This window comes from Mustela putorius, unplaced genomic scaffold (assembly GCF_011764305.1).
Source record: "Mustela putorius furo isolate JIRA1106 unplaced genomic scaffold, ASM1176430v1.1 tig00001451_pilon_pilon_pilon, whole genome shotgun sequence".
In the NCBI taxonomy this organism is placed as follows: Eukaryota; Metazoa; Chordata; class Mammalia; order Carnivora; family Mustelidae; genus Mustela; species Mustela putorius.
Window position 1 is genome coordinate 1529212 of NW_025421748.1, and position 24208 is coordinate 1553419.

Here is a 24208-nt window from a genome sequence, read left to right on the forward strand (position 1 = left end):
AGAAAGCCCATGTTAACTACGGGCTATCTTAAAGCTGGGCAGCTTCACTTTCCCTTCTCCAACATGGCCTCGAGGGCAGGAAGGAGAAACGGGACGTTCGCGCTGGACCCCGCCCCCGCCGCGGCGCGGACCAATCCCCGTCGGCCGCTCAGCCTGCGCAGGCGCGCTGCCGCTAGGAAGTCAGGTCGTCTTGGGGAGGCGGCCCTTGGGGCACCTGTTGCCGTGACTCCTCCCCGCCTCCGGGCGGCGGGAGGGAAGGAGGCGGACCCGGGGCGGGCCGTTGCCGAGCCTCCGCCCCTCCGCGTTTCCTGGGCCCGGGCACCCGGCGGTTGGTAGGGGCCGCGGGAGTCGCGGGAAGGGCGCCGCGGGCGAGGGGCGGGCGCGAGGCGCCGGGGCAGGAGAAAGTGACGCGTGTCCTTCGCTGTCATCCAGGCAGGAGCCGCGGCCGCTGTCCCCTCGGCCGCCCACGACGCGCCGGTCCGCAGCGATGTCGGCCGCCGGCGCCCGGGGCCTTCGGGCCACCTACCACCGGGCCCTGGACAAGGTGGAGCTGCTGCTGCCGGAGAAACTGAGGCCGCTGTACAACCACCCGGCAGGTGAGGCGCGCCGCCCCCGCCCCCGCCGCCGCCGCCGCCCCCGCCGCTGCCCTCGGGGGGCCCGTCTGGCTGGGGCGCCCGGCCCCGTGCGCGCCGCCCGCGTCCGCGTCGCTCGTGGGCCGGGGTCGCAGCGGGCGCCCTCCGCGACCTTCGTCGCCGCACGGCCCCCCGCGCGGGGCCTCGGGCTGGTCCTTCGCCCCTGCCGCGGCCGCACGGGGCCCCGGGGACCGCCCGCACCCGCCGGCTCGGCGGTGAAGGTCGCGCCGCCGCCCGCGCCGGGGGCCCGAGGCCTGCAGACGCGCCGGGCCCGCAGCCGCGGTCGCGTCCCGCCCCCGGGCCCCGGTGTAACGGCTGCGGCGCGGGCGCTCCCTGCCCCCGGGGCTCAGCCCGGAGTCCCGCGCGGCCTCCGCGCGTCGGCGTGACCTTGGGGGAGACCCTGGCTGGGCTCGTCGCGGCCAAACCCGCTTCGTGGGACGTGGGCGGCGCCGCGCCTGGGTCCTTCCCGGACGCCGGCGGGAGCGCTCGGTCGTGCGCGTGGGGGGACGCGGGCGGCCCCGGGAGGTCCCGCCGGTCCCGCTCCGCGCCCGGGGCTGAGCCGGACGCCGTGGGGTCTGCCGCGCCGGAGCGCGGGGACGTGCTGGGAGGCGGGGGACCGACGGGCGGCCGGGAGCGGCGCTTCCCGCCCACGGTCGAGGCCCTCAGCCGTCGGGGTCCGCGGGAAGGCGGCCCGTCCGCCCCGGCGTCTGCGGTGGCGGCGGACTGGCCCCTCCGGTGCGCGGGCGCGACGGGCGGGACGGTCGTGCGGGGTGTGTACTGCAGCCTGCGCAGCCGGGACCGTTGCAGAAGTTTAAGGAGAGTTCAAGGAGAATTCTTTAAGACGCGTATTGAGCTTATTTGCCTTTTAGTTTAGTTTTTTGTTTTTTTTTAACTAAATTTTTGGGAGTTGTGCTGTGTATTTTGACGGGTTTTTCAGGAGGGAGGATTGAGCAATGCTTCTGCGTATCTGGCTAAGTCGGCTGCACTGTGTGCCGTCAACTTTGACCCTCTTAAGCCTTGCGTTTGGGCTGCAGGGTAAGGAGAGCAGCGCCGAGGAGGAGCCGTCTGGAACTGCTCGGGCGAGAGGCAAGGGTGGTGCTGTAGGATCCTTTCAGGGCCTCGGCGCTACCCACTTGTCATTCCTGCTTTAGTCTCCCTCAGAGTCCGGAGGAACTGCCTTCACTTGCAGACGGAGCATCTCACCTGGGAACGCCTGGGTTCAGTCCCTGTAACTCCGTGTTCAGTGTAGGGGGAGGAGAGCTGGCTCTGGAGCCAGACAGAGGTACATGGAAATCGTGGCTGTGTGACCTAGACCCTGAAGCCCCCAGCCTTATTTTTCTGGTCTGTAAAATGGAGATAATAATTATCATTTAAGGATTGTCGTGAAAACGAAAAGGTATGATGGCTTTAAAACCTTTAGCGGGGGCGCCTGGGTGGCCCAGTTGTCAAGCATCAGCCTTTGGCTTGGGTGGTGACCCCAGGTGGGGTCAGCCCCATGCTGAGCTCCCTGCTGGGCGGGAAGCCTGCTGCTTCTCCCGCTCCCCCTGCTTGTGTTCCTTCTCGCCGTGTCTCTCTGACAAATAAATAAATGAAACCTTTAAATAAATTAAATAAAACATTTAGCAAAGTGTTTGTACTTAGACTCAAAAAATGTTGGTTCCCTCCCTTCTAAGATTTTAACCAATATACATAGTAAGAAGATGTATCATTCAGAAGTATTTGTGATTGAAAAGTTGGAGGCACACCCACAAAAAAATGGAAAATCATGAAAAATATAACTGTCGATCCATTGATATTGAATAAAATCTGAGGAAACACTGATTATTCTCCAAGAGTCGTCATAGTGACTACGCAAGGTTTTTATGTGCTATTTTGCGTAATCTTACTGAATCCTCATTTAAATCTTAGACAACATTCACATCCTGGCGGTTTTTACAATGATATGCAAGGCTAGGATATTAATAGTTGGATATCATACATTGCGGATTCTAAATATCTGAGATTTAATGTTATCACTGGCAGAATGTCTAGTCAGGAAACAAGAATGTGTCTTTATATAGATTTATATTAGAATTATGGGACTATTATATATTACTATATTGCAGTGATTCCTATTATAGCTAGACCTGCAGCCTTCATCATTCGTGTATGTGTTGTTCCCGACACATTGTGATCTACCTTTATGGGGTGAGAATAGAGTTCCAACCAAATGTGTGTCCTGGCAAACTCGGTTCTCCTAAGGTATGTCACTTCACCACCTGACTGAAAGTATGTGACTCTGCACAAACCAGCTGCACAGCTCTACTCCGGGCATTTGTCAGAAAAATGACCTTGAAGTCACAATGACCAGTGTTTACTTAAAAGCTTAGTGGGGGAGGGGGGGACATGATTAGTGAAGGAGTGTCATTCCTTTGTATTTTTGAGCCCTCAGATGGGGTGAATTGTTTCAAAGTATGCACAAAATGAAACACTGGAATGTAGGAAGAAAACAATACAGCTTCTGTTAATGCTTAGTATTATTTTATCCTTTTACATTTTCTATTCTGCATATATCTTATAAAAATAGATCAGTATAGTTATATATATAGCTATGTAGAACACAATTGAGAGTTCTTTGGAGTCAACATATGTACATATACACATTTGTGTAAGTTATATGTATAGTGTATAAATACATACAATATATATGTAGGAGATACATGCTCAAAAAAAGGTTTTTTAAATGATAGGGTCCAATGTTCAAAAGTAGTTAGGAGACCATAGCTCTAAAGAATCCAAAAGCTATCCTAAAAGGTGTTCTCAAGGTATAAACTTCCTGTTATAAACAAGTTTTGGGGATATAATGTACAACGGGGTGACTGTAATTAACAATACTGTGTTACATATTTGAAAATAAGCTCTTATGACACGAAAAAAATGAGCTAAGTGAGGCAATGGATACTAACAGAACTTATTATAGTAATAATTTTGCAGTATAAATATATCTCAAATCATCATGTTGAACGTCTGAAATTAATATACTGTTATATGCCAATTATATCTCAATAAAACCGGGAGAAATGAATAACAAATAATAAAAATACATAAAAACTATCCTTTGACTAAGTCAGCCCAGGAAACAGTTTTCTGAACCATATCATTTTAGGTACCTCACCGTAGCTCTGCTTTTGAGTTACATTTTGCCTTAAGTGGAAGAACTTTTGAAAAGATAGTTCTGTGTCTGTCGCGGTGCTTAATGGGCTGTTGCTGGAAAGTTTCTCTCCATTACATGGTAGTCTCCCTGGGAAGGCTTCAGATCTCAGTAACAGTAAGATTTGCATTTCTCCTAGGTAAGAGAATTGTTTTTCCCATTTTTTCTTAAATATCTAAAGACTGTGTTTTAAAATAAAAAAAACAGGGGCATCTTTGTGGCTCAGTTGGTTCAGTGTGTGACTCTCGATTTTGGCTCCCGTCATGATCTCACTGTGGTGACACTGAGCCCTGCAACCAGCTCTGCGCTGAGTGCAGTCAGCTTGAGAATCTCGCCCTCTGCCTCTCCCCCAACTGGAGCTCGCTCGCTCGCTCTCTCTCCCTCTCAGTCAAATAAATAAAATCTTTAAAAATAAAATAAAAACATATTAAGCGAACCCACATTCGCGTTGCCCATAAGGGAATATCTTTATCATGAAAATTCAAAATTAAATACTAAGCAGGGGCGCCTGGGTGGCTCAGTGGGTTAAGCCTCGGTCTTCAGCTCAGGTCATGATCCCGGGGTCCTGGGATCGAGCCCCACATCGGGCTCTCTGCTCAGTGGGGAGCCTGCTTTCCCCTCTCTCTCTCTCTGCCTGCCTCTCTGCCTGCTTGTGATCTCTGTCAAATAAATAAATAAAATCTTAAAAAAAAAATAGAGGAGCTTGGATTTTCTTTAAGGTCCTTTCAGCTGTAATAATCTTCACATTGGTACTCTTACTAGAGCTTTTCTTAGTTTCGGACCTTTCAAGAAACTCATTTCATTGGGGTCAACTATGTAATTATTGTTAAGTTAGGATTTGGGGATCTTAGTTTTTAACCCTTGCTGTGCTATGTATTTTACACAGGTAGTTCCACATTTCTGGGCCTCCTTATCTTCATAAATCTAGAAGTCATTGATTCTTTGTAACTGAACAAATATCAATTTAAAATGTGTCAATCCTAAAATGTTTATTAGCTATTTTAGCTAATTGTTTCACCTGTTATTTTACTTGGGCATTTGTACCAAAGCCTATTTTCAATTGACATTTTAAGAATCATTATATACCTTTGATGTTTTAGGGGCTATCTGAATGATGGCTGTTTCCAGGGCCTTTCCAAAAGTACAAAGATTACATGATTCTAAAATGGTAACCCAATCATGTTCTTAGTGTGAAATTAGAACTAGTTTTAGTACAAATAAAAATAAGTAACTTTTGACAGTCCATATCTATATCAAGGAGTAACATTTACAAATTCTAAGGATTTGTAAGTGTTGGTCACATGATAGCAAAGAGGGGATTTCTTAGTATATGAAACTTAGAAGAATGTTGAGGAATGTTAAAAGCAGCAAATCATAGAGGAACGATCTGAAAGGGACAAGAAGAAGTAGTGAAAAGCATTAAATGAGAAACTTTATTTTTCACATTGGCACATCGCTAGCATCTCAATATCTGTATGTGTGCGTGTTTACAAGCATGTGACATTATTCTATGCCAAGAAGGAAGTCTTTCCTCTGAGTTCATACGTGTTTAAATTGACTTAATTTTCTTGACTTGAAAATGATCAGTAAGATAAACTGAAAAGGTGAACTAAAGTAAGTTTTCTTGGGGCGCCTGGGTGGCTCAGGGGGTTAAGCTTCTGCCTTCTGCTCAGGTCATGATCTCAGGGTCCTGGGATCGAGTCCTGCATAGGGCTCTCTGCTTGGCAGGGAGCCTGCTTCTTCCTCCCTCTCTTTCAGCCCGCCTCTCTGCCTGCTTGTGATCTCTGTCTCTCTGTCAAATAAATAAATAAAATATTTAAAAAATAAAATAAGTTTTCTTGAAAATTTTTTGTTAGCTCTTTGTACAATAGGTATTGCTCAACCACTGTTTTCTTGACAATGAAGAAGACACTATTTGTTTGCATATATAGCTTTCCAACTCTGATTATTTGTGTCACTTGTCAGCATCCTCTGATATCTTAGAAATATTAGAAATTTAGAATGTCTTATAATACATATTTGCTAATGATATTTTTAAATTTAGTGCTTAGCAGTTGTTAAAATAATTGGAGGTGTGTTTTATAGTTTAAAATTATTCACTAACTAAAATAGTCATACCTCTCTTGGTCCAGGTTCTAGCAACCATAATTACATGTTTGAAGTTTTTTGTTTGGTTTGGTTGTGAGGAAGAGGAATGAATAATATTTTAAAACTATCATCTGGCTTAGGGCAGTTGAGTAAATGAGTTACCAAGCAAACACTTACTGAACAGCTCTACTGTTCATTAACTCTGAAGGAGCAAATACTTAAACTCATAAAGAAACCAGAACCTAGAGGCACTGTTCAGGAAACAGTTTTGAGGGTGACAAAGAAGGAAGCATCAGTTTTGAAGTAGGAAGAGAGGAATTGGCAGAGAAGTTCAAAGCCAGAGACCAAAATGATGTGTTGACGTACCCTTGGGTGGTGGCGCGAGCCTCCTGCAGGGATTAAAGAGTGAACTTCGTAATTGAGATCGCAGAGGACTCCGAATCTTTGTGTATGGGAAAGAAAGATCAGACAGGTGTGCTGTGATAGGAATCCCAAAGCTCAAGCTAAACCAGAGAGTTTGAAAAGATTGACTTGTAGGATCAGTGCACTATGGCTTCAGACTTACAGGAAGAATTTTCTGAAGCCAGATAGGGGAGTGTTATGGTCTAAGAGAAGAGAGAATAACTAATGAGTGGAAATCAGGTACAGCCCTGATGTAAAGGGAACCTGGTGTCCTTGGAGAGGAGTAAATTGCAGGTTCTGCCCTTGAGGATGAAACAGTGTCAAGGCATATCTGGTCAAACCTAAAATTTGAATATCCGTGTTTAACAACTGTCCTGGACATGGTCAATTCAATTCAGTTCTGTTCACAAATGTTATTTGTTAAGGAAAACTAAGAAATAGACCTTGTCTTCACCTTGTCTAATTAAAGTGACAGATGCATAAATTAATCATTTTAATTGTTAAGTGCAGAAAACAGGAGAGCATTATAGGGGCTGCTTTGGGGGTTCAGAGAAGGAGCATTTGATGTGACCTGGAGCAGTTAAAGAAGGCTTCCTTGAGACGAAATCGAAGCTACGTTTCCAAAGGATATCAGGAGTTAGCCAGGTGAAGGCGTGGGATAAGACTGGGCTATTCTAAGCATAAACTAAAGGTTAGTCGTTAAACAGCAGGAACCTAGTTGCGTGCTTGTCTAGCTTATCAGTCCACCGTCTGTTAGGTAGGGCGACGTGTGAACACTGTCTAGCCACTAGCTTCAAGGAGGTCATAATTGGATTGGTAAGTGGATAGACTACTAACTGTAGTATAGTATTTACAGTACACTACGGTCGATTTTAAATCTCTTTGTATTAAAATCACATTGAATTAATGAATTTAATAGCTGTAAGAACAATGTAAATTTGAGAGGGATACAGAAATATCAACTATGTTAAATTGTGGAAGATACTAAAAAATGTGTAACATTGCCATCACTTAATAATGTTAAAGGCAAGCAATAGTTTATACTATTTATGTGACACTTTTGTAGAACTACTTAATAAGCAAAAGTTATAAAGACAGCAGATGCCATTTTTACATTTTTCAAATTTCTCTCAATGTTATTAAGCAGCTACCTTTTTTTTTTAAAGATTTTATCTTTTTTTTTTTAAGATTTTATTTATTTATTTGACAGACAGATCACAAGCAGGCAGAGAGAGAGGAGGAAAAAGGCTCCCCGCTGAGCATGGAGCCCGATGCGGGGCTGGATCCCAGGACCCTGGGATCATGACCTGAGCTGAAGGCAGAGGCTTTAACCCACTGAGCCCCACAGGCGCCCCAATTTTATCTTTTTTTAAGTCATCTTTACACCTAATGTGAAGCTTGAACTTACAACCCTGAGATGGAGTCACATGCTGTACCAGCTGAGCCAGCCAGGTGCCACAAACTAACTGCTTTTGATAGTAATTCAGCCAAAATGCAATCCCCAAAAAGGAGTGTTATCATTGAGCTCATTTTTACTTTGAGATGATGGTATTACCTATGTGTGAAACTAGTGCAACTTTGAGAAAAGCACATTAGAATTAAGTTTTCCTAAAATGTTAGCTTCCAGATGTGACTTGACTTAAACAGCATTCTTGTGCTTAGTTAATAAAAACCAGCACTCTATCTTATTTTCCAATATATCCCCGGTGCTAGGTACACTATAAGGCATGCAGTAATTATTGTGGGTGAGTGAATGGTCTTCTCTGCAACAAATTAAACCCAGAACCACAACTAGGTTTTTACTTAACTCATTGCCTTTTCAGCTTCACTGTCTTTCTTTTGTGTTAGGTTTTTTTCCCCAAGATTTTATTTATTCATTTGACAGATCACAAGTAGGCAGAGAGGCAGGCAGAGAGAGAGGAGGAAGCAGGCTCCCCACTGAGCAGAGAGCCTAAGGTGGCCTCGAACCCAGGACCTTTAGATCTTGACCTAAGCCCAAGGCAGAGCTTAACCCACTGAGCCACCCAGGTGCCCCACTGTCTTTCCTTTGTTTTGTTTCTAAATAATAAGTTTAAGTCAGTTTTATCTTTTAAATGTTATTCATAAGTGAATAAAAATACTTAATCGTTAGTGACGGTGAACACTTGCCTCCTATGGGAAGACTGGATAAATGCATCTTTACCTGCTGGTGCTATTGAGAAATATTAGTTGGGAGTAGATGAAGAGAAGTAAAACGTGTTATGCTTGGATGCTGATGCCATTTCAGGTGTGATTTTGGTTATCCACAAAAACAACTAATTTATTCCTGCAAAGCAAAGTAGAGTACTAAGGCAACAATGATTGTCATGACTATAATGGGATTTTAAAACTTTTGAATTTGCTAGTAAATCACTGTTTTCTTATATCAGGTTGTTTAATTTGTGTGTTGAGAAATAAATGTGGGGTGCCTGGGTGGCTCAGTCGCTAAGTGACTGCCTACGGCTCAGGTCATGATCCCAGGGACCTGGAATGAGCCGTCGGGCACCTTGCTCAGCAGAAGACCTGCGTCTCCCTCTCCGACTCCCCCTGCTCGTACTCCCTCTCTCGCTGTCTCTCTCACTCTCTGTCAGATAAGTAAATAAAATCTTAAAGAAAGAAAGGAAGAAAGAAAGACGTGTGTTTGTTGGTGCAGTGTGTGAGAGCCCGCTCACCACATCACGAAGTCTGACATATATTGGATTTAGCCTGCTTGGTTATATTTTAAATTATCATGGACCAAAGTCTGTTTCTTTCCTGTCCCTGTAGCCTCTTGAAGGTTAAATGAGATATGTGATTTAGAAGAGTTAAAAGTGGGCAGTCATGTAAAGAGCTCGGAGACTTAAGTTCCAGTCACAGTTCTGTTGCTTACTGGCTGCCCCCCCGGACAGGGTCACGGATCTGCTCAGAGCCTCATGGTAAAATGAAGGGTTTAGGTTAGATGAACTTGGAATTTCCTTCCAGCTCTGAAACATCATATTTCTCAAATTCTATGTTATCTAGGAAACCAGAATTGTTTTCACTGCCACCAGCATTTATTTAACATTTTGCAAAAGGCCAGTGGATACCAGGATAGCTAAAATAACAACCCCGCTGTTACGGAGCTTAGAGATCTAAGTCTTTCCCCTTTCTCATGTGAACCCTAATATTAGGTTCATTACTTTTTTTCCCCCCGAAGATTTTATTTGTTTGACAGAGAGAGAGAGAGAGATCACAAGTAGGCAGTGAGGCAGGCAGAGAGAGAGGAGGAAGCAGGCTCCCTGCCGAGCAGAGAGCCTGATGTGGGGCTCGATCCCTGGACCCTGAGATTGTGACCCAGAGCCGAAGGCAGAGGATTAACCCACTGAACCACCCAGGTGCCCCTAGGTTCATTACTTTTGCTAGAGAGGTGTCTGTGTGGCTCAGTGGTTTGTGTAAGCCTCTGACTTTGACTGAGGTCATGATCTCACGGTCCTGGGATCAAGCCCCTAGTCCGGTCTCCCTACTCAGCAGGGAACCTGCTTCTCCCTCTCCTGTCTCCCCACCACTGCTCTGTCTCTCTCTCTCAACTAAAATCTTAAAAGAAATTTTTTTACTACAATATATAGACCTTTTATAAGAGCTTTCACTATTATACATATGGCAATACATCATTTATAATAAATATTAATAGAATTAGTGAATATTTAATAGTTACTGAGGCTCTTATCACAAAATCTCTATAATTTGTAATTTCTCCAACTCAGAGATTATCTTTAAGCGAACTAACATGAAGTTTCATGTTCAAGGCAGAACTTTGGTAATGGTTTCCAAACTGTCTGTTACACTTTCGATAATTTTTTTTTTTTTTTTTTTAAAGATTTTATTTATTTATTTGTCATAGAGAGAGAAGCGAGAGCAAGCACAGGCAGACAGAGTGGCAGGCAGAGGCAGAGGGAGAAGCAGGCTCCCCGCCAAGCAAGGAGCCCGATGTGGGACTCGATCCCAGGACGCCGGGATCATGACCCGAGCCGAAGGCAGCCGCTTAACCAACTGAGCCACCCAGGCGTCCCTCTTTCGATAATTTTTAATGGGCCACAAAAATACAAATAACTGACAAGGAAATCAAAACAACTTGAATGTAAGGTTGATACTGTGGTGACCTTCTAAATGTTAACAAATACACGGATGCAGAAAGGGTAGTACAAATGATTAGAAATGGATCGCTAAATTTTGGGGATTTTGAAATGTGGTGATGGCTTAGAAGACCTGTGTAACCATAAAAGACTTAAAGATAGAGAACAAACAGGGTTGATGGAAGGAGGTGGGTGGGGCGGGTTCCACGGCTGGCGGGTGGCACGGAGCGCACTTCTGACGAGAGCCCTGGGTGTGGAATGCAAGGGCTGAATCCATGAATTTAATCCTGAAACCAATATTGCAGTGTATGTTAACTAATGAGAATTTTTTTTAAGTAACTACAATTTAAATAGAAAAAAAAGACATGTAAAGTAGTCACTTTGTTTCTAAATTTTTCTATTTTTTTCTTTTTTTTCAGGTCCCAGAACAGTTTTTTTCTGGGCTCCAATTATGAAATGGGTAAGTCTTGAGTTTTGCAGAAGCTACTGAAAAAAAAAATTATGTAAAAGGAACTTACTAATTTGAAGTCATCTTTATGAAGAATATACTTTTTAAATATTCAGGGCCTGTCTGGAGATGATTTTATTCAAATAATCTCATGTGTCATTTTTACTGCATAAAGTGCACTACCTAGTTGAATTGTTCTTAACTCCTTAGATAAAAGACCTTCTCTGAACATAACTGTTACCAAAAAGCTTGTAATTGGGACGCCTGAGTAGTTTAGTCAGTTGAGCTTCTGCCTTCCACTCAGATCATAAGCCCTGGGATCAAGCCCTGCTTCCATGGGGAGCTTGCTTCTCCCTCTCCCTCTAACCCCTTCCCCCCACACCTCCAGCTCATGCTCTCTCTGTCTCAAATCAATAAAATCTTTTAAAAAAAAAAAAAAAAACCTGTAATTGTGAGCCCTTGAAACTGAAACTTCATTCCAAGATTGTATGACTAAGGCAAACATTTAACAAATTAGAACCCCCCAGATTAACTTTTATTATTAATTTAGTATATGTGAACTGAAGATACCGATACCAAAATGCAGGCAAGGGAAGTTAGTCTCAAAAAATAGAAAAAAATTATTTAAGGGTGTGTATTAACATTTGGTAAATGGCCGAGGCTAGGACTTCTGACTCCCAAGACCAATGCCTTTTACCTTATGCCAGAGTTTCCATTCTTAAAGTTCTCATTTAGCTGAAAAGAGGTAATTTTGAAAACAATAAAAGAGATCATTTTCTCTTGAAAAGGCCGGTTTGGGCTATAGCAGCAATTCTTGAAGTGTCGCCCCTAGACCTAAGGCTTTGGCGTGCTGGGAATGTGTTAGAAATGCAGATTTTCACTCCTGAACTCTGGAACTTGGGATGAAATGCCCAGTAATTTGTGTTCTAATAAGCCCTCCAGGTCATTCGGACCCCTTCTAGAATTCAAAAAGCACTGGTCAAGTACTGGTACTGTACAAGGATTGGTAGTCATTTTTTATTTTTTAATTGTAGTAAACTACACATAAAATTTAACATCCTAACCATTTTTTTCATGTTAAGTACATTCCTGTCTTGGTGCAGCCCATCCCCAGGACTCCTTTTGTCAGGCAGAGCCAAGCCTCCGCACTGGTTGAGCAGCTCCACGTTCCCTGCCCCAGCCTTGGCGACCACATTTTACTTTCTGTCTCTGTGAATTTTACTACTCTAGGTACCTCAGAGAAGTGGAAACTTACAGGATTTGTCTTTTTGTTCTTGGCTACTTTGCACCATGTCCTCGGGGTTTATCCACGTTAACAAGTGTCAAATTTCCTTTTTTTTTTTTTTTTAAGTTTGAATAATACTCCATTTTACAGATACCACATTTTGCATAACCATCCATTGTAGATTCACACTTAAATTGCTTCCACCTTTTGACCATTCTGAACAGTGCCGTGTGCACGAGCAACATCTCTCCCAGGCCCTGCCTTCTGGTCTCTGGGCCCTGTACCTGGAGGTGGAGTTGCTGCATCAATATTCCTTTGAGCACCTGCCCTGGCAGCACCATTTTCCATCCCCACCAGCAGTTGGTAAGGACTCCCCGTTTCTCCGCATCACCGCAGCAGTTACTTCCTAACAGCCATCTTAATGGATGTGAAGGGTAGTTCATTGTGGTTTTGATCTGCATTTTCTAATTAGTTGCAGGAAGAATCTGTTCTTTTCCTGTGCTTACCGACCCTTTGTTTATCTTTGGAGAACTGTCAACTCAGGCCCTTTGTCCATTTTTTAATCGGGTTGTTTTTTGTTGTTGAGTTGTCGGCTATTTTAATTTTCATAATCATATTGCTTTAAATTGTCAGAACATTGTCAGAAACTCAGTTGTAAAATCTCAGTAGTTGAGAATGTTAGAACTGGCTCCCCCTCAATCTTATGCAAGTTAAGTTAGCTATTTTGTCCCCTGACCCATAAAATGACTAGAGTAGATTCATGGTTGGGAGCTGCATTTTACAGAGAACTAGGGAGCGGTTCTTTTTATTATTATTATTTATATTGTTAAAAATCAAAATTCAACCACGGCATCCAGTTTAGCGAGTAGAGAGTAGAGGGGATCTCCCAAGGACCGCAGAAAGAGAAGGTTTTTAAAAGCACAAGGATGTCATACTTTAGAAAAAAGGATTATTTCCAGGTGAGGTCACCTTCAGTTGGAGACAAAAGAAAGGATTTTAGTAGATGAATTATCTCCTCTTTCTTTGGGGAACAGGGAGAGATTGCCCAGATAACTGATTACCTCAATGGTGCAAACCAGAAAACTCCTAAGTGACTGCTTACGAGTGCATTCAGGGGGGAGGTTGAAAGTGTAGCCACATTAGGTACTGGTGACTTGGCCTAAGTGACGCCACTTTGGGCCTGTGGTTTTCTTTTTAACAATATATTGAGAAAAGGTCCCATCAGTTTAAAAAAAAAAAGTTTAAGCATATCACTTTTTTTTTTTTAAGATTTTATTTATTGGACAGAGAGAGATCACATGTAGGCAGAGAGGCAGGCAGAGAGAGGAGGAAGCAAGCTCCCTGCTGAGCAGAGAGCCCGATGCGGGGCTCGATCGCAGGACCCTGAGATCATGACCTGAGCCGAAGGCAGAGGCTTTAACCCACTGAGCCCCCCAGGCGCCCCTTGGCATATCGCGTAGAACGCTCGTGCTCACTGGAAATGGAGTTCTAGAACATGGGTGAGGCTCGGTGGGTGAGGTCGGAGCCGAGGACCAAGAAAGAATGCCTGAGGCATCTTTGGGGCAGGACGGTGCTTGATTCAAGCCCGGGTAGCTGCTGCCCTGGGCTGCGAGGGGCAGCTCTGTACCGAAGGAAAGGGAGGTTCGGTGGGACTGCGCAGGCTGAGGACCTGCGGGATCCGGATGCCAGCGGCCCAGCCACCGCCGGGTCGCTAGCCTTTCCCGCCAGTAAGACAGTTGCGAGATGCTAAAGTGCCCCACGCGTCCCACCCAGGAGCTGGGGGTGCGAGGGGTCAGCGCTTTGCTTTGTCCTCGGAAGCGCCGCGCACTGGCTGTAGCTGGGTCTGGCCCCGGAGGGGCGAGGGCGGGGGATGGTCCCGGAAGCGCAGCCGCTACTCGGGTCGGAAGGCCGGGCGCGAAGGGCGGGGCCAGCGCCGAGCCCCGCCCCCGCCGCGCCGGCGCGGAGCTGACTGAGGAGGGAGCGCGGCTGCTCCCCTCGCGCCCTTCCCGGCCTCCTCAGAGCCGCGCCGTCGCGGTCGCGGTCGCGGTCGCGAAGACTGAGCGACGGTCCCTCCAGCAGCCGGCCGCCCTGGCACTCGGTCGGCGTTTTCTGGACTCGGTAGTTAGTGAGTCCTTCGCGCTCACGCGTTCCCGACGACGCGAGTTCTGCGGTCCGTGGCGGTCCGACGCCGAGGAACGGAGCGGGCGTCGCCGCACCCGCCGCCGGAGGCCTGTTGGCCGCGAGACTCCTCGGAAGAGGCCCCGGACGAGGGTGCTGGGGTCCGGGGCGCCGGGGGCTCGGTCGTCGGGCCTCTGCGTCGGCTCGGGTCGCGGCCTCGGGGGCCTGCGGTCGGGCTCCGCGTCGCGCTCGCGGCTCTGGGGGAGCCGCTTCCTGCTCTCTCGGCCTCGGCCTGCTGCGGTCTCGCGTGTCGCGGGCACCGGAACCAACCCGAGGGCTGGCGCAGGCGTCGTCGCGAAGCCGGCGGTGCGCGCTTCCGGCCGCGGCCACGCGGTTCCCGCCCTCGGCGCGGCGGGGGCCTCGGCGGTCACGGCTGCGGGCGAGCCGCTTCGTCCGCGCAGCTCGCGGGCTTCTGCGCCGCTTGGAACACGTGTCCCCCGTGACTGCGACGCCCCGGAACCTCGGGCGCTCCGGGAGGCAGTGGGGCTGCCGAGCCCCAAGGACGAGCAGGGGCGCGGGGCGCCGGCGAGCCAGGAGAACGGCCCGCGGCCCCGGAGCACAGGCCCCGCAGACTGGGCCCGGCTCGGCGCACACGGGATCCCTCAGAGCGGGGCGAGAACCGGTGAGGTCGGGCTGGGTGAAGCATAAAACCCCCTGAAAGTTGGGGTGCCTGCCACTAACGGTCCCGCGAGAGACCCTATTAGTATGGTGTAGGACTGCCTTTTTTTAATATTTCTAATGTGTTATCTGCTTATTGACTTAATTAAAATGCAGATCAAAGCCGAAACAAACATTCAGAGCTAGTGTGCTCTGAAAAAAAAACATGAAAAGTACATTATTTTCTTCCTCTGTCTCAGCCCTGGAAATTGTATGACAGTATGATTGATTGCTTACGTGTCGTTCCTAGTACCGTCACGAAAAGGAAGAATCATTGACTCTGTAACAAATGTGGGGTTCTCCTGGGCCTCAGAATTGCCACAACGTCAAAGTGTGCTGATTGTGTCCATACTCGGCGTTGCTTCTCTGACCCACCAGTGTTTTGAAACACAGTTCGGTCTACTCCTAAGTGCCTTGTTTAAAAGCATCTATTTTAAGTTCGTGTTGGAATCGTGCATAGTCTTCTGATGACCGCATCACAGTGCAAACGGCCTCGGTCTCTGCTGAGGACACTTCTTTTGTTCGTCTTTACTCACGCACCTCCTACTCCAGACCATCCGATGCTCATTCATCTACGGCATCATCCACCACCGGGAATAGTTGCCCTCCCGGGCCGCGAGTGCCCTGAATTCAGAATTTCAGACGATACTTGCTCAGAACCGGTGTGGAGTCCTTCTTAGCCACTTGTGTTGAAACCAGAGTTACTGAGGTCACAGTGGAGAATCGTAAAAAACAGTCCTTACATACCTTAAATATTTTATTTGCCCTTAGTATGTATTCATTTGCCGGTCCTCTGTAAGGCTAAAGTGTTTATTTGTGGACGGATCTGCTTGTTTTGAGTTTACATTTTCTACCTTGGATGACTCACACTGTGGCTCACCCTGTATGATTTTCACTTCAGGGCTGGCTGGCTCGGTCAGCGTGCGTGCAACGTGTTGGGCTCCCCGCTCAGTGGGCAGCCTGCCTCTCTCTCTGTTTTCCACCCTCCCCCCAGCTTGTGCTCTCTCTGCTCTCTCTCAAATAAATGAATAAAATCTTTCTTAAACAGTCATAATCCTGGGGCGCCTGGGTGGTTCAGTCATTAAGCCTCTGCCTTCAGCTCAGGTCACGATCTCAGGGTCCTGGGATCCAGCCCTGCATCGGGCTCTCTGCTCAGTGGGGAACCTGCTTCCCCCTCCCCTCTCTCTGCCTGCTTCTCTGCCTACTTGTGATCTCTGTCAAATAAATAAAATTTTTAAAAAAGAGCGAGAAGAAATGACTATGTTGTATACTTTGATGTTAAAGAAAAATTATGCAACTTGAAAACTAAAATTAAAATAGAGCTTTTTTGATACTTCCACTTTTTTTTTTTTTTTCAAGATTTATCTTTCTATTCCAGAGAGAACGCACATAAGAACACAGGGTTGCGGGGGGGGGGGGTGTTGGACACAGGGAGAAGGAGAGAGAAACTCAAGCAGAGTCCATTCTGAGCACAGAGCCTGACATGGGGCTCAGTCTCACTACCATGAGATCACAACCTGAGCTGAAACCAAGAGTCAAGATGCTTTACCAACTGCACCACCCAGATGCCCCTGGTATTTCCACTTTTAAAAAAGACTTAACATTGACAAAAATATGAAAGGAGGAATCTACAGATTACCTTAAGTAGTTTTCCAGCACCCTCTGCACCAGTGGTTTCCAACACGCATAATTTCTCCCATCCAAGTACTAACCAGGCCCGACCCTGCTTAGCTTCCGAGATCAGACGAGATCGGGTGCGTTCAGGGTGGTATGGCCGTAGACCCAACACGTATAATTTCTTATGTGGAAAAAGTACCATTTGTTAGGATACCTGCACACACTACTGATTTTCAGGTTTATGAGGCTGTTTCATGTGGTTAACATAATTTCAAAAAGCATTCCTGAACTCACTGTAGTTTTTTGCGAGGATACATTTCCTTACTGCATGGATACTAAAACAGTACCAAAAGTCATGTTAAAATCTCTGAAATAGGTTTGTGTTTTATGTAAAGTTAAGAATTATTACTACACAATCATGATACCTTTTCTCTTGCTATGTGTTAACATTTCCAGGGCTTGGTGTGTGCTGGCTTGGCTGACATGGCCAGACCTGCTGAGAAACTCAGCACAGCTCAATCTGCTGTTTTGATGGCCACAGGTAAATAAAATGAATAGTCTCTGTGTTCCATTTAGGACATTCGGTATTTTTGTTTTGTTTTACATCAGTTTGTTTAACAGTTTAATGTTTGAAGCACCTATACACACTTAAACACATAAACACACTCATTCACAAAGGAATTAACAGTGTTCTTGCTGGGAAAGTATTATAGAGAAGGCAGAAGAGGGTTACTGTGAGGAAGTATCTGCATGAATTTAGTTTTTTATGTTTTTGCCATGAACCTGTTTTTAAAAGTGGGAAAAAATAGTTTGCCCTGTAAAGATTCCCTGTTGATGTAAGAATTACATATTTTGTGTAACACTGAACTGCAGCAACTTTATTAGACTCAAAGTATAGCATTTCCTTTTCCTTTATCCTACATTATATTGTCTTGGTCTTATTTATAATCATTTTACTCTAAAACTGAGTGTTCAGAAGATACTACAGCAGTACCTGTGCTTTTTAAAAAAAAAATATATCTTGTTTCAACAGGGTTTATTTGGTCAAGATACTCACTTGTAATTATCCCAAAAAACTGGAGTCTGTTTGCTGTTAATTTCTTTGTGGGGGCAGCAGGAGCGTCTCAGCTCTTCCGTATTTGGAGGTAAGCCTATCAAAGGTGTAAAAAAAAATCTACCTCAGAAGCCACCCAGGTGGCAGTGCTGGGTTTTGTCTGTCTGTCTGTCTGTCTGTTTTTAAGATTCGGGTATAATGCTAAGATGGGATATGCCTAAAGCAGAAATTTCCAGAAAAGTTGGGGGTTAAGTTAAAAGTGTTAAACAGGAGGCGCCTGGGTGGCTCAGTGGGTTAAGCCGCTGCCTTCAGCTCAGGTCATGATCTCAGGGTTCTGGGATCGAGTCCCGCGTCGGGCTCTCTGCTCAGCGGGGAGCCTGCTTCCTCCTCTCTCTCTCTCTGCCTGCCTCTCCGTCTACTTGTGATCTCTGTCAAATAAATAAATAAAATATTTTTTTTAAAAAAAAGTGTTAAACAGTATGTTTGCCACCTAGGTTTTAAATCTGTGTAATATGTAGATATGTAGCCTATGCATACAATCTGTTTTAAGGCATTACTTCGTGAAATACTAAATAGTTTTCTCCATGAACCTTTTATCACTCAGTTTAAATTATATGTAATAAAGTGGGACCTAAATGTGTATGGTTATGTAGTGTTGGAAAGGCTCTTTGGAGGGAGGCTACTGGTTTTGTCTAAGTGTTCCATGAGCATTTGGAAATGTTTAAAACTTTATAGGCATGCCTTATTTTCTTTCATTTCATTTCATTGTGCCTCACAGATCTTGTACATTTTTACAAATTGAGGGTGTGTGGTAACCCTGCATCGAGCAAGTATGTCCACACCATTTTCCAACAGCATTTGCTCCCTTCATGTCTGTGTCACATTTTGGTAATTCTCATCACATTTCAAAAATTGTCATTATTATTATATTTGTTATGGGGATCTGTGATGAGTGATCTTTGATGTTACTACTGTCATTGTTGGGGGTGGGGAGCGCCACAAAGCAGGCCCGCATAAGACAGTGAGCTTAACTGGTAAATGTGCATGTTCTGACTCCACCGACCCGCCATCCCCCGTCTCTCTCCCTCCTCAGATCTATCTCCCTATTCCCTGAGACGCAGCAACATTAAAAATAGGCCAGTTAATAAGCCTGCAGTGGGGCTCTTTCCTTTCCAGTGAAAGGAAAGAGTTCTATGTCTCTCCTTAAAACAAAAGCTAAAATAATTAAGTTGATTTAGACACATCAAAAGCCAGTGAGAGGGGCACCTGGGTGGCTCAGTGGTTAAAGCCTCTGCCTTCGGCTCAGGTCATGATCCCAGGGTCCTGGGATCAAGCCTCACATCAGGCTCTCTGCTCAGCAGGGAGCCTGCCTCCTCCTCTCTCTCTGCCTGCCTCTCTGCCTACTTGTGATCTGTCTGTCAAATAAATAAAAATCTTTAAAAAAAAAAAAAAGGCTAGTGAGATAGGCCAAAAGGTGACCTCTTGTGCTCAACATTTAGCTAAGTTACAAATGCAAGGAAGCATTCTTGAAGGGACTTAAAAGTGCCACTCCAAGTGGACACGTGACTGACAGGAGAGTGAAATGGCCTTTCTCTAACATCGAGAAAGTCTTAGTGATCGGGATAGAAGCTCAGACAGCCACAATGTTCCTTTAAGCCTAAGCCCAATCCGGAGCAAGGCCATCACTCGCTTCAGTTCTGTGAGGGCTCGGAGAGATGAAGAAGCTGCAGAACAGAAATCTGAAGCCAGTGAAGGTTGGGTCACGTTGTTCAAGGAAAAGCCATGTCCATGACATAAAAGCGAGTGCTGATGTAGAAACTGTCTATTCAGAAGATCTAGCAAGTTAGATCATGAAGGCGGCTTCAGTTAACAGATCTTCAGTGTAGGTGAAACAGCCTTGTACTGGAAGAAGATGCCATCCTTGACTTTCATAGTTTGGAGAGGAGAAGTCAGTACCTGACTTTAAGGCTTCAAAGGACAGGTTGACTCTTGCTAGGGGCTAATACTTTACGTTGAAACCAGTGCTCATTTACCATTCTGAAAATCCTAAACACCTTTAGAATAACACTAAATCTACTCTGCTTGTGCTCTACAAATGGAACAACAAAGCGGGGATGATAGCACATCTGTTTCCAACATGGCTTCCTGAATATTTTAAACCCACTGCTTGGGGAAAAAATATTCCTTTCAAAATGTTTCTGTTCATTGACAACGTACCTTGTTACCCAAGAGCTCTGATGGAGATGTACACCAAGATTAGTGTTGTTTTCATGCCTGCTAACACAGCTTCCATTCTGGAGCCCGTGGATCAAGGAGTTGTTTCAATTTTCAGGGCTTCTTCTTTAAGAAATACATTGTAAGGCCGTAGTTGCTGTACATTGTGATTCCTCTGATGGATCTGGTCAAGTAAATTGAGAACGTTCTGGAAAGGATTCCCCGTTTTAAATGCCATTAGGAAGATTTGTGATCATGGGAAGGGAAGAGGTCAAAATATCAATGTTAACAGGAGTTTGGGAGGAGTTGATTCGAGCCGCATGGATGACTTTGAGGGATGCAAGACTTCAGCAGAGGAAGTAGCGTTGGATGGGGTGGACACAGCCAGAGAACCAGCAGGAGACGTGCAGCCTGGAGATGGGACAGGACTGCCGCCGTCTCAGGGTCAGACTTGAACGGATGAGGAGTGGATGAGCCAAGAAAGTTTTCTTGAGATGGAATCTGCTCCTGGTGAAGGTGCTGTGAGGACTGTTGAAATGACGACAAAGGACTCAGGATATTGCATAAGCTTAGTTGGTAAAGCAGCAGCAGGGTTTGAGAGGATCGATTCCAGTTTTGAAAGAAGTTCGACTCTGGGGTAAAATACTATCAGATGGCATCGTGTGCTACAGAGAAATCATTTGTAAAAGAAAGAATCAGTTGATGTGGCAACTTCCTTCTTGTCCTCTTTTAAGAAACTGCCCCTGCCACCTCAACCTGCAGCAATCACCGTCAGCCAGATCAGTCAGCAGCCACCAGCACTGAGGCAAGACCCTCCACCAGCAAAAAGATTACGACTCACTGAAAGCGTAGATGGTTAGGAATTTTTAGCAATATTTTAAAATTAAGGTATGTACCTTTTTTCTAGACATAATGCTATTGCACACTTAATAGACTATAATATAGTGTAAACATCACATTTATGTGCACGGGGAAACCAAAATACTCATTTGCTTGCTTTATCCTGATACTTGCTTTTGTTGTGCTGGTCTGGAACAGAATTCCGAAGTTCGCCTGTGCTCAGTGTCGGCGACTGGCTGACACTCTAGAGTGAGCGCATCTTAGATGAAGGCTCTGGCTTTATTTGAACCCCAAAACCTTTCTAAATTACAAAACAATGTTCTTTGGCTTAAAAAAAAAATCTCAATAAAGAAATAGAAAATATTCAGTTTTAATTTACCTCTCAGAAGGCATTCTATTCTGCAGAGTATAGTATAGCCTCTTTTATTCATCTTTACGATCCCTGGGTTTATAATTTAACCCTTTCATAATCATCAGGCACAGGTTGGATAGATGAATGAATAACTCATTCTACAGTATGTCTGCTGTCTGACCAGCATTTTTAAAGCTAACTTATGTCAATATTAACTTCAACTTGTACATTGATCTTATTCACAGTATTTTTCTCATCCACCATTTCATTTTAACTTTATATTAACTCAGTAGTAGAGCTAAGGAAATGCTAAGTGCAACATTCAGAACTATTTCTAGATCAAAAACGCAGATATAGTTTGACAGAAGGATTTTTGGCCCTTTCAGTCACAATAGCAGGTTGGGAGATTTAGTTAAAAATATAAATATTGGGCTCTGGAGCATTTAGAAAAACACTGTTGAGTATTTGAAATCAGAACCTTTTGAGAAACCTGGGAGGTGTGGTATACTTCATGCAACACATTACTTTTTGTGCTTATAGTGTTGCCTACTCTTGTCGTCTGGGAAGAGTAGCCAGTGAAGCTCAGGGAAGGGCTCTGTGGCTTTGTGGTTTGTTCTTCTTTAGATGAATGAGAATTGGAAGAGGAGGCCTTAGCTTTACTCTCCTGCTGACCCAGAGTTTACAGTCGGCTAATCACTCAGTAACCTGCCTACACACAAAAGTACATTTTATTTTTAAATGATTAGACACGATCCCATTTCCAAATTTTTATTCTTAGGAAGGATGTTCCATGAGTATAAAATAAAAAGTTCTAGATGACCACATTTTGCTGAATTTATGTTCGGAATGTTTGTTATACTCTTACATAATTCAAGAATGAAAATATTCACACAAATAATACTTTTGTATAAGAAACGGTTCGTTGTTAAAACGCTTCGGCATTGGAAGCCAAATGCAAATAAAATCTTGAAGTCACGCTCCCTTCTGCCCGGTTTACCTGCACACCTCTGGGAAGATCGTAGAGCCACAGTGATACAGCCTCCTGATAGAGAAAGGACGTGGAGTGTACTTCCCAGTCCCTTCCTACCACACATTGATCTCTTGTGATTTGTCATTGTGTTTCTCTCTGTTTCCTTTATAGATATAACCAAGAACTAAAAGCTAAAGCAAACAAGTAAGAATTCCTGACCACCTGAACAATCTAGACGTGGATAGAACCACTGGGACTAATTTGACTTATATTTGGCTATGGATAAGGTGATATTTACCTGTGCTACTGTTTGGAAGGCATAAAAAAAATCAAATTGTAAACTGGGGGCTAATACTTGATTCAACAGAAAAATAAAGCAAACTTTTAATAATGGTGTTTCTTTATATATGACTTAAGGAACTTATCTATGGATATGAGTAAATTTTTTCCTACCATTTACCCATAATAAATCATACTTGCTCCTACAGACCCTTGGCTTCCTTCTGTTCTAATCTCCCAGAGATGGTTGAATGGTTAAATAATCTGTTGTATAGTGAAGAATGGTGAAGTCGCCAGAAGTAAAAGGAAATAGAGCTGAAGAGAGGGAGAGGTGGGTAGTAGAATGGTGAGCCCAAGGATCTCTACACTGTCGAATTACATTCTGAAATGGATACACTGGCAGAAAAGGCTTCGGAGTCCTAAATTTGAATCCCAGCTCGGTGTTTTGTAATCGATGACTTTGGGCAGATTAAAGTGTCTGGTAGAGTACCCTGGACATAAGTCAGCTCTCTGAGAACATTGTGACCTTTGTCCCTGTTATGAACAGAGACTGGACATGGATTACTCTGTGCTAGAAATAGCGGCAGACTTTTTGATTTGAGCTCCTGTTTGGAGTACTGAGTTTCCGTCTAAAAATCCTAGGCTGGTCCTGTGTAGAACTGTAGTCAGAGGAATCAGCAAAGCAAGTTATTTCTAAGTTTTAGGAAGCAAAGACAAAAGAACTTTTAAAATGATGTGTGTGATCAAAATTTGGCAATTGGTGAAAACCTTGCACTTTGTCACTTATCCCTTCTCTTTAGTCTTTGAGGAGGAAGGTTTAGAGAATTTGATGGAGGCAAAACTGAAGAGGTCCTGAAGAGCCCAGTTACTACTGCTTTCCTTGTAGAAACCATGCTGTTAGTGTGGCGTGTGTGAGCACTTGTGTGTGTTTCCTAGGGTTAAGCCTTGAGAAAATATCTATTATGAAATGAGACATAGACACAACAAAGTTTATTGGGGCACCTGGGTGACTCAGTCAGTTAAGCAACTTAAGCCTTCGGCTCAGGTCATGATCCCCGGGGTCCTGAGATGGAGCCCACATCTGGCTCCCAGCTTATTGAAGTACCTGCTTCTCCCTCTCCCTTTGCATGCTGCTCTGTCTGCTTGTGCTCTCTCTGTATCTCTCTGTCAAATAAATAAAAATCTTAAAAAAAAAAAAAAAAGGCAGAGGATGCTTGTGCTTAGAAAAAAGTTTATTTTTTAAAAGTTTATTAAAATGGGGCGCCTGGGTGGCTCAATGGGTTAAAGCCTCTACCTTCGGCTCAGGTCATGATCCCAGGGTCCTGGGATCGAGCCCCACATCGGGCTCTTTCTGCTCAGCAGAGAGCCTGCTTCCTCCTCTCTCTCTCTCTCTGCCTGCCTCTCTGCCTACTTGTGATCTCTGTCTGTCAAATAAATAAATAAAATCTTTAAAAAAATATATTAAAAAAAAGTTTACTAAAATGTATATGTTGAACTGATGTTTCCCTTCCTTTTCATTAAAACTGTTCTTTCCTATATGGGTTCTCTAAAGCCCCACTTGTCAGTCAAATTAATTGTAGCATTTATTTTTTTTTTTTAAAGATTTTATTCATCCATTTGACAGAAAGAGATCACAAGTAGGCAGAGAGGCAGGCAGGGGGGTGAAGCAGGCTCCCTGCTGAGCAGAGAGCCTAATGCGGGGCTCGATCCCAGGACCCTGAGATCATGACCTGAGCTGAAGGCAGAGGCTTAACCCACTGAGCCACCCGGGCGCCCCTCATTGTAGCATTTAGATGGAATCACAGTTCTCTTCCTTTTGATCCTCAGAAGTTCATTGACAGGCCTCCAGCCCATGCTTTCTTTATGCTCCGGAACTCTAATCCATCCCATTATTGAATCTTAACAATTAAATGACTCTAGTAAGTATCCAATCAGAAATTACCACTTGAAACA

The 24208-nt window shown here is 44.8% G+C and overlaps 1 protein-coding gene and 1 pseudogene across 2 annotated transcripts; one reads left to right on the forward strand and one right to left on the reverse strand.

The window, feature by feature from the left end:
• Positions 1 to 201: 201 nt before the first annotated feature.
• Positions 202 to 22367, forward strand: MPC2 (mitochondrial pyruvate carrier 2). 2 transcript variants are annotated; one of them, XM_045087784.1, is made up of 6 exons: positions 202 to 332; positions 433 to 596; positions 10841 to 10881; positions 17003 to 17087; positions 17580 to 17691; positions 22148 to 22367. In XM_045087784.1, the coding sequence occupies exons 2-6, from the start codon at positions 488 to 490 to the stop codon at positions 22182 to 22184; spliced, it is 384 nt and encodes a 127-aa protein (XP_044943719.1). In that variant the 5' UTR covers positions 202 to 332; positions 433 to 487; the 3' UTR covers positions 22185 to 22367. The 2 variants fall into 2 exon arrangements, with proteins under 2 accessions (XP_044943719.1, XP_044943720.1); XM_045087785.1 differs by having other exon boundaries at positions 244 to 328.
• Positions 16586 to 16711, reverse strand: LOC123394107 (annotated as a pseudogene).
• Positions 22368 to 24208: the final 1841 nt, after the last annotated feature.

Bases quoted from the DNA above. Each gene is read 5' to 3' on its own strand.
- MPC2 (XM_045087784.1), top strand. From the start codon at position 488: ATGTCGGCCGCCGGCGCCCGGGGCCTTCGGGCCACCTACCACCGGGCC. The intron at 597-10,840 runs GTGAGGCGCGCC...CTTTTTTTTCAG, and splicing joins GCTGTACAACCACCCGGCAG to GTCCCAGAACAGTTTTTTTC. The intron at 10,882-17,002 runs GTAAGTCTTGAG...TAACATTTCCAG, and splicing joins GGGCTCCAATTATGAAATGG to GGCTTGGTGTGTGCTGGCTT.